At 56.4% G+C, this 9,218-nt stretch overlaps 5 protein-coding genes across 5 annotated transcripts in view; 4 read left to right on the top strand and 1 right to left on the bottom strand.

The window, feature by feature from the left end:
• Nucleotides 1-140: 140 nt before the first annotated feature.
• Nucleotides 141-1,313, top strand: SPRG_14217 (hypothetical protein; the record flags this gene model as incomplete). The annotated part of the gene is made up of 2 exons (XM_012353839.1): nucleotides 141-620; nucleotides 687-1,313. The coding sequence occupies 2 exons, from the start codon at nucleotides 141-143 to the stop codon at nucleotides 1,311-1,313; spliced, it is 1,107 nt and encodes a 368-aa protein (XP_012209229.1).
• Nucleotides 1,314-2,674: 1,361 nt separating this feature from the next.
• Nucleotides 2,675-3,791, top strand: SPRG_14216 (hypothetical protein; the record flags this gene model as incomplete). The annotated part of the gene is made up of 3 exons (XM_012353838.1): nucleotides 2,675-3,068; nucleotides 3,135-3,668; nucleotides 3,772-3,791. The coding sequence occupies 3 exons, from the start codon at nucleotides 2,675-2,677 to the stop codon at nucleotides 3,789-3,791; spliced, it is 948 nt and encodes a 315-aa protein (XP_012209228.1).
• Nucleotides 3,792-4,601: 810 nt separating this feature from the next.
• Nucleotides 4,602-6,089, top strand: SPRG_14215 (hypothetical protein; the record flags this gene model as incomplete). Its single annotated transcript, XM_012353837.1, has 1 exon — nucleotides 4,602-6,089. One exon carries the CDS (start codon nucleotides 4,602-4,604, stop codon nucleotides 6,087-6,089), a length of 1,488 nt encoding a protein of 495 aa, XP_012209227.1.
• A 573-nt stretch (nucleotides 6,090-6,662) lies between these two features.
• Nucleotides 6,663-8,167, top strand: SPRG_14214 (hypothetical protein; the record flags this gene model as incomplete). The annotated part of the gene is made up of 3 exons (XM_012353836.1): nucleotides 6,663-7,030; nucleotides 7,077-7,511; nucleotides 7,562-8,167. 3 exons carry the CDS (start codon nucleotides 6,663-6,665, stop codon nucleotides 8,118-8,120), a joined length of 1,362 nt encoding a protein of 453 aa, XP_012209226.1. The 3' UTR covers nucleotides 8,121-8,167.
• A 537-nt stretch (nucleotides 8,168-8,704) lies between these two features.
• Nucleotides 8,705-9,218, bottom strand: part of SPRG_21388 (hypothetical protein) — a gene marked incomplete at both ends in the record, with an annotated part of 1,147 nt that continues 633 nt past the window's right edge. The window contains one exon of the mRNA XM_012353854.1: nucleotides 8,705-9,190. Coding sequence (XP_012209244.1) covers nucleotides 8,705-9,190 — 486 coding nt within the window. The remainder of the gene's footprint in view (nucleotides 9,191-9,218) is intronic.

Below are 9,218 nucleotides of genomic sequence, written 5' to 3'. Positions count from 1 at the left end.
CGCGACCAGGCCCGTTCATCCACACGTGGCCTCACCTCGGCCTCGACGAACTCCATGACGAAAACGCAGCGCTCGCTCTCGAGGCGCTACCGGCTCTAGTCTCTTTGCATGAGCCAGAGACCGAGCGCACGTATTGGTCGATGTCAGAGACCGACACCGTGACCTTGGCCGACGTTGTCGCTTCGTGGCCGCTCAAGATGACGTACTTTGACACGCGGTGGTCGCACGCATGGGACGCGCGCTATCCACGGTCCATCGACAGCGACGTCGTTGGCGCTTTGCTGCGTCGCTGCACGCGCCTCCGGTCGGTCACTTTGTCGGCGCGCAAGGATGTGGCCGAGTTGTTGGCGGCCATGACAACGCCAGCCCATCGAGTGGAGAAGCTGTGTCTTGAGTACGAGGGCGACGAGACGCTCGACTGGACGTCGCTGCTGCGGCCTTGGCTCGCGACTGGCCACGCGCGTCATCTCTCGTTCAACAACGCCGGCACCACCGATATCAAGGAGCTCGCAGAAGCGCTCGCGACTGCGTCGTCGCTGACGGGGCTTGCGATCGACGAAAATGACGCGCTCGTTCGCGCTATCGTGGCACTGCAAATGCCGCTGCATCAGCTCCGAGAGGTGCATCTCCGTACGGGGGGGCCAAAGAGCATACATTCGTTCGTGCAACTATGTGATTTGACCAAGCTCACGTCGTTGGCACTGGCATGCAATGGCCATTTTGCCAACGTGATGCCCTTGGTGTCGCGCATGCCAGCGCTTCGCCACCTCTCGCTACGGGAGTGCAGATTGCGTGACGTCGCGACCGGTGCGTCGCACTGGCCGCACCTCGAAAGCATCGAGCTTTTCGACGTCACGTTTGAACGCGATGCATGCAAGGCCATACTGGCGTATCTCGCGCGCGTGCAAGGCCTCCAGAAGATAACGTTGAACTCCTGCCACGATCTGTGCCGGGGCTTTGTCGGCCGCCGCCGCAACTTGCTTCGCTTGATCAACAACGGTCTCACGCTCGCCAACTTTGAGAGTACGTGGATCGACGACTCGGATGCTACCCACCTGGTGCGTGTGCTGCGCCAAATTCGCAATCCGTTGCCACTCACTCTCGACCTCACGGTCGACGACTTTACGATGGTCGGGATTCGCTCGCTAGTGGAGATCCTCGCAACATGCACGGCTGTCTGCATCAAGATCGACATCCCCCCGCAATGCTACGAGGAAGAAGTCGAGCCCTTCTTGGCCACCCATGGCATGGCGAGCGTCTTGGAGAATTGGTGCTCCTATGCGCTGTATAGTCCGCCGATGATATTGACGTAATTGCACTGCATTATAATATATAATATAATGCGTTTTTTATGAATGAACACGGGTCTATGGGGCACACAATAAGATCTTGGCACCCGTCCGCCCTGCTGAATGACAGAACTACGAAGCCTTCGTCAGCTCGTCATCCCCAACAATGTCGTCAACAAGTGATCCCTTTCTGATCTTCTGGGCTGCTATGCCCTACAAGTATCTACGATTTTTGAAGAATGTGCATGGACCGACTCGCAAGTGACTCTTCAAGCTCGGCCTACTAGTATGCCTCGCCCTGCGCCTACGAGTGATACTGCGCTACAAACGATCGTGTTCCGTGGGTTAGGGTCCACATCGAACCCTTCATTTCAAATGAGATGCAATCATCGACCATTCTGCAACAAAACACCGTCTGGTTTTGCCTTGGCTTGCATGTGTGCCCACAAAAACATTCTGGACCGCCACGAGGTAACGGTAGGCAAGATATCGATGATTGTGCTGTCACCGACGTGCCAAAACGGTCTGTGATTCATGCGATTTTTCCCTTTTCCATAATGGTTTCGACATTTCGATGGCGTTGCCTTCCCTGCCAAAGCGCTTCCACGGTCCTTGACCTCCACGGCGCTTTGGTCGCGATCGATCAGTGCTTGCGGTCGCCATGCGACTTTTTATCGAGCTGCCACGCACCTCGTTCGCCGCGCCAGTGGCGGCGACCCTGGAGCTGCAGCAGCGACCTGGCCCGTTTCCGTACATGTGGCCGCGCCTCTTCCTCGACGACTGTTTCTGCGGCGAAGACGATGTGGCGATGCCAGTTTTTGTGTCTGTCAGCGTCCATTAACTCATGTCGTTGAAAAGGCATCTCGCACTACCGCAAGTCGACGCCAGCGATACGTTTCGGCTCACCGATTTTGATTTGCAATGGCCGCTCGCCTTGGCATTTGCGGGTGCATCGGACGACGACGTGCTGCATTGTCGCAACATACATGCGTGTTTTGTTTGGTCTGCATTCTTGAGAAAGCATCTATTGGCTAGCATGGATGGTCCAAGCACTACGCCGCCTGGGAAGCAAAGCCCTCGTTTAGACTATACAGTTGTAATGTTGCAAACAAACACTGGTGCTCAGAAATGAACCACACGTGGAATGTCTGCTCTGGATGTCCAACGCGAAACGCCACGGCACCCAGCCCATGATTGCACCCCACAGCTCTTGCGCCGTCTTCTTCCTGCACCCAGAAAGGAACCCGCAGGCGATGGTATTGAATAAAACGTCTAGCGGTCAGCCAACGGCCCACACCAGATGTTACCGCGACACCGGTACGGTGCAGAAGCAAGTCTTGCCCATGTTTGATTGGTCGACATTCTTTGATTGTCCGAGACTCCAAATGGCTGGCGAGAGCTCGGGCGCGGTCGCCAAACTCCCAGGCGCCCTCACCTCGATCATCCAGTGCTTGCAGTCGGCACGCGACGTTGTCGTCTTTGTCCAGGCGCTGCCACCCGCGTCGCAGGACGCATCGTTGGCGGCAGTCAAGGAGCTGCTGACGCGACCGGGCCCGTTGGCGTACACGTGGCCTGCGCTCCTTCTAGACGACATTGACTGCGACGACGATAGCACCGTGGCACTCTATCATGCGGCGCTTCCAGCTCTCGTGTCTGTCCGCGCCAAGGAACTCGATTTGTTTGGGCGCTTTGTGCGTCCTCGAGGCGACGCCAATACGCCAGCGCAAGGCTTTATCGACTTTGTCTCGCAGTGGCCGCTCAAGATGACGCACGTGGACGGTAGGTGGGTGGAAGAAGTCGGCGGTGCGGCCTTTTGCGCCTTGCTGCGTCGCTGCACGCGCCTAGAGACCGTCGAGTTAAGCGCCGGTGAACACGCCCAAGACATCCTCGCCGCTATCACGACGCCAGCCCACCGCGTGCACACGCTTCTTCTTTCTGGGTCCAGCCCTGCGATGAACTGGACCTCGCTGCTGCAGCCATGGCTGTCGAGTGGCTACGCTCGACACGTGTCGTTCAACAAGGTTCCCACAACCGACTGCAGCGGACTGGCGCACGCACTCGCTACGACGAAGTCCCTTCGAGGTCTCAGTATTGTCACCAACGACGATATACTCTGCGAGCTTCTTGAGTGGAAGCTGCCTCTACACCACATCACGGAGCTGAAGCTGGCAACTCCAAACACCAAGGCCATGCGTCAGCTCATGCAGCTTGTCGACGTTACCAAGCTCACGTCCCTCGCACTGCATTGTCAGTATGAGATCTCGGACGTCCTCGGCCTCATACCGCGCATGACGACCCTGCGCCATCTCTCACTCCAGTGGGTCCACTTTGGGGATACCGACACGTCGCAGTGGCCGGACCTTGAAAGCGTCGCTTTTGGTTGTGTCAAGTTTACTCCTTTGGCTTTCGACGCGATGCTCGTCTACCTCAACAACGTGCCGGGCCTAAAGCAGATAACATTCCACTGCTGCAGCACGGTCAGCGCTCGCTTCGCTGCCCTGACTCGCACGCTCGGACGCTTGGTCAACCGCGGGCTCATGATTGCACGGTTGACAGATCTTTGTCTCGACGGCTACGACGGGACGCTCCTTGCGTTTGCCTTGCGTCAACGGCGCAATACATCGCCCCTGAGACTGGACTTTTGCTACAATGAATTTGGCATCGATGGTGTTCGTGTGCTTCTGGAAGCCCTTGCGGTCTGCACCAATGTAAGCGTCGAGATCGGGCCCACTGAAGACGAGGCGGCGATGACAAATCAAGATGAAATCCGACGCTTTGTGGCAGCCCATCGTATGACATGTGGCCCAAGCGACACAAAGCTCTATGCGCTCTATAGCCCCACAACAGCATTATCTCCTTGATGTACAACATGAACATTTTGGTATACATGTCTACGAAAGTCGTCAGCAGAACTGTCACTATCCACGGTTGACAACCTTACAGTGTAGCTAGCTAGCTATAGAGCTGCTCGTCGACGAAACTTTTCTACCAGTCGTCGATGCCTTGAGCGATCATGGATGCGATCGTAGTCGGCTTGTTTCCTCCAGGGCATCCGATTGACAAAATTTACACCAAACGACATGAACAACCCGTCAAGTTGAACGCCAACGAGACCATGCGACCAGCTCGTCCGTCATACCCTTCTCAATGCGTAGTATCGCCATGGCATTTAAGGGGTAGTCGCCATTTAAGGGGTAGTCGCCGTATGGTTTATAGTCTTAGCCAATCAGCGCCAAATCCATACACAATTTGAGAAAAGACAAAGCTATCGGTCAAATCTATTTTGGCGTTGACCTCCATTTCACGATTCCAATGGCATCGACCAAGCGCGTCAGCTCCAAGACCGGCTCGGTTGTCGACCTTCCGCACGCCCTCACCTCGATCGTCCAATGCTTGCAGTCGGCACGTGACGTTATCGCCTTTCTATCGGCGCTGCCTACGCCTGCGCTCGATGCGCCCTTGGCTGCACTCATGCAACTTCTGACGCGACCGGGTCCATTGCTGTATACGTGGCCTGCGCTCCTTCTAGACGACATCGACTGCGACGACGATAGCACCGTTGCGCTCTATCATACGGCGCTCCCAACTCTCGCGTCTGTCCGCGCCGAAGAACTCAAGTTGTTTCAGCGTTTTATGCGTCCTCGAGCGAACACGCCCGCGCAAGGCTTGATCAACTTTAGCTCGCAGTGGCCGCTCAAGATCACGCACGTGAAAGAGAGGTGGCTGCGCGCGATCGACGTTGCGGCCTATTGCACCGTGCTGCGTCGCTGCACGCGGCTCGAGACGATTGAAGTCGACGCCACAGCAAACACCAGCGACATCCTCGCCGCCATCACGACGTCCGCTCATCGCGTGCACACGCTCTTTGTCTCTGCGTCGGCTTGCGCTCCGACGATGAACTGGGCCTTGCTTCTGCAGCCATGGCTCTCGAGTGGCCACGCTCGACGCGTGTCGTTCAAATATTTTCGGACAACCGACTGCAACGCGCTGGCGCACGCACTGGCCACCACGAAATCGCTTCAAGGCTTTCATATTGGAGACATGGACAAACTACAGAGCGAGCTTCTTCGATGGAACCTGCCCTTACACCACATCACGGAGCTGGACCTGACGATGTCCTACTCCATCATGCAGCTCATAGACGTTACCAAGCTCATATCTCTCACGCTCGATTGCGACGACGAGATCTCGGCGTTGGAGGTCGTTGGCCGCGTACCACGCATGACTGCACTGCGCCATCTCTCGCTATGCCGGGTCCACCTCCGTGAGGTAGACATGGCGCAGTGGCCGCACCTCGAAAGCCTCTCTTTGACGCGGGTCAAGTTGACTCACGCGGTTTTCGACTCGATGTTCGCCTACCTCAACAACGTGCAAGGCCTGCAGCGGTTGACATTCGGTCGCATGTCCAGAGTTTACGTCCCTGCCTGGAGTCGCACGCTCGGCAGCTTGATCAACAGCGGGCTTGTGGCAGTGCGATTGACCGGCTATTTCTTCGACGTCTGCAACGCCGGGCGCCTTGCGTTTGCCTTGCGCCAGAGATGCACCGCGTTGCCACTGAGACTGGACCTATGCTACGATGAATTTTGTTTTGACGCCGTCCGTGTGCTCGTGGAAGCCCTTGTGGTCTGCACCAATGTGAGTGTCCAAATGGAACCCGGCAGCTGTGCGATATTCGATTTATACCACGATGCAGTTCGACCGTTTCTGGAGGACCTCCGAACGACGCGTGGTCCAAACATGGCAGAGATCGCTGTGGTCTATCACCCCGAGGCAAATGCCATGACAACGATCTTTACGTAACGCAATGCAGTCGATCGTCGCGTCACGTCCTCTTTGAATAACACTGTAATAGAGCTGCTCGTGCGTTCTTTCGTGGTCAATGCCTCGAGCGATCATGGTTGCTCTCATACACGAGACCATTCATTGTACTACACCAAACCCTATTCCGTGGCTACCAGCGCGTTCTGTATGCCAGGACTCCTGGCATTGGTCGCCCGTCTTCCTGAAGACCATGGAAACGGTTTTTGTATAGAATAGAGTGCTCGTATTATAGTATTGATATATGCTCGATCACGTTGGTGCGGATTTGTGTCGTCATGTCTTGGCGACTACAAGTACGTAAATGTTCCTAGTACCAGGAAAACAATCATGACTATGAATGCCATGAATGACTCCCCTCCGTTGCAGTACTAATAGTACGAGTGTACAGACACTGGCGCGGCGGGTGGAGACTCGAAGCGAGTCGTCTTATTCGGTGCTGGTCTCCGAACGTCGACTTCAACTCGAGATGACTCGTGTCCAGCCTTTCTTGCCCGTCTGTGATTAGTCCGATTTTCTGACTCGGATTCTATTTTTATTTTGCTGGCAGCCACGATGACGACCACCAAGCGCGCCTGTCCCGAGGCCGCGACCGTGCTGAGCCTTCCGCACATCCTGACCTCGATCGCCCAGTGCCTCCAGTCGCCTGATGCTCTCGCCTTTCTGTCGGCGCTGCCATTGACGTCGCTGGACACAGCACTGGCGGCGACCAAGGAGCTACTGACGCGACCGGGTCGGTTCGTCCACACGTGGCCGCAGGTCGACCTAGACGACATGAATGAAGATGACGCGCCACTGATGCGCGCAGCGCTGCCAGCTATCTTGTCGGTCCGTGCCAGCGATGTCTACTCCTTTGTTCCCTTGTCAGCGACGGCCCCGACCGACTACGAATCCGTGACACCGTTCCTCGAGTTTGCGGCGCAGTATCCGCTCAAGATGACGCACGTGGATGGAATATGGCAGGGCGAGGTCGATACTTCCGCCTTTTGCAGCCTTCTTCGGGATCGCGAACGCGGCCGACCTCCTCGCAGCCGTTTTGACGCCAGCCCACCGTGTGAGCTCGCTTACCATCGGCACGACCTACGACTCAACGGACGGCGATGACTGGACGGCGCTTCTGTTGCCATGGCTGGCCAGCGGGCATGCGCGACACGTCGAGCTCAACAACTCGGGGAAGCTCCCGATACCCGATATTGCGGGGCTGGCGCGGGCGCTGGCGACGACGTCGTCGCTTCAAGGTCTTGATATATTCAACTACGACAACCTGATCGCGGCGCTTGTTGCATTGAAAATGCCACTGCACCAGCTCACAGCACTGAAGGTCGCGACATTTTTACCCTCGTACAAGATGCTTTCGCTGTTGCAGCTGGTGGACCTTGCCAAGCTCACGTCGCTGACGCTGGAGTGTCGAATTGATTACTCAAGTACTCTTGAATGCATGCCGCGCATGCCAGCCTTCGTCATCTCAATTTGGCCCTTGGTCGCCTTGAGTACACGGACACGTCGCATTGGCCGCACCTTGAAAGCCTCTCGTTCCATCAAGTCGAGCTTTCCGCCGAGACCGAGGAAGCTGTGCTCACGTACCTTGGCCGTGTGCAAGGCCTTCAGAAGTTGACGATGGTCGAATGCTCCATGGTCGGCACGTGCTTCTTCGATGTGAGTCGCGCGCTTAGCCGGCTCGTCGCCAACGGTCTGACCTTTGCGAGCTTTCATCACGAGCGCTTTGACGACACGAGCGCTGCTCTAGTTGCACTCGTGCTGCACGAAGGTCGCAACGTGTCGCCCCTGACGTTGCTCCTCTGGGGCAACGGCATCACCATCAAAGGGGTCCGCGTGCTTTTGGAAGCGCTCGCGACTTGCACGTATGTGTGCGTTCAGATTGAGCCCCGCGACTACAGCCTTTTCACGTCGTACAAGAACGAAATCCAAGCATTTGCCGCCGCCCATCGCATGGTCGTCGACGTGGAAACTGAGCCCTACAAGCTGTACAGCCCGTCGACGACCTCGCAATAACGTAGTCGGTGCTAGTCCTCACTATATGGTATCTAATACACTTGAATGGCATCCTATCGTCTACTAGTATCTAGTTATTGATAACTCGCACATGTACTAGCACTCTACTGATAGACACTCACTGAACCACTTTGTTGTGGGGACCTTACGTAACCCTATTCGTCACGCAGCATGATCCACGATGCTTGTAGAGGTGTGGACTTATGTTACGATGACACGTACGAATACAAGGCCAGGGTTGAGGTAGTATGCAATCTACTATCTTTGAGAAAATGCACCAAAATGGGCTCTCCGTGCCTCTATGTACTAGCTGCTGGACTCATCGCATGCGATACATCGCGTAGATACGGCCTCGCCTCTTGCGAGCAACGATGAGGCTGTTGACACCGGAGCTCTCAGTGTCCCAGGACCTATGCCGCGTGCGCAGATTCTTGTCCGATCGAAAACTACGCGGTACTACCACGTTTTCTAGCCGGCAAGTCGTTTATGGTCGTCGCAACCCCCGCACCTTAATCTTAATCCACATTCTTTCCACCGACACATTAAAACAATCGAGCAGACACGTTCAACACGCCACTCGTCTACTATTCATGCGTCAAGCGATCGTACGCTTGTTTGAGCTGCTCCCAAAACAAAAACGTAAACACCGTGTGGGGTCCGAGCCGGAGGTACTGGACGGTCCAGCCCTTGAACGCGCCCTTGATGCCTTCTTTGGCCAGCGTCTTTTGTGCGCAGTCGATCGGTCCGTCGTACAGAAGGCCTTTCCCCGTCGCGTCGAGCGGCTGGTTGTAGAGGCGCACGGACACCACATCGAACGGGTTCATCGCGGTCACGCAGAAGAAGCCCGTCAAGATGGACGCCGACAAATGCAGCGCGACGGTTTGGTCGTGGAAGACGTACGTCGACGGGATCGGCTGCGACAGCAGCATGCCCTTAAAGTACTCGTAGCACGTGAGCTGCGTCGCCGAGCCAAAGCTCACCCGCGGCACGGCGCCGCCAATGCCGCGGAAGAAGCCCTTGAGGCCGTCGGTGGCCAGCACCGCCTTGAAGCCCTCGAGGGCCGACGCGTACTGGTGACGGCCGCGCGTCACCGCACCC

This window comes from Saprolegnia parasitica (assembly GCF_000151545.1).
Source record: "Saprolegnia parasitica CBS 223.65 unplaced genomic scaffold supercont2.137, whole genome shotgun sequence".
Lineage (NCBI taxonomy): Eukaryota > Oomycota > Saprolegniomycetes > Saprolegniales > Saprolegniaceae > Saprolegnia > Saprolegnia parasitica.
The sequence above is the reverse complement of the archived record's forward strand: the minus strand, read 5'-3'. Positions and strand labels throughout refer to the sequence as shown.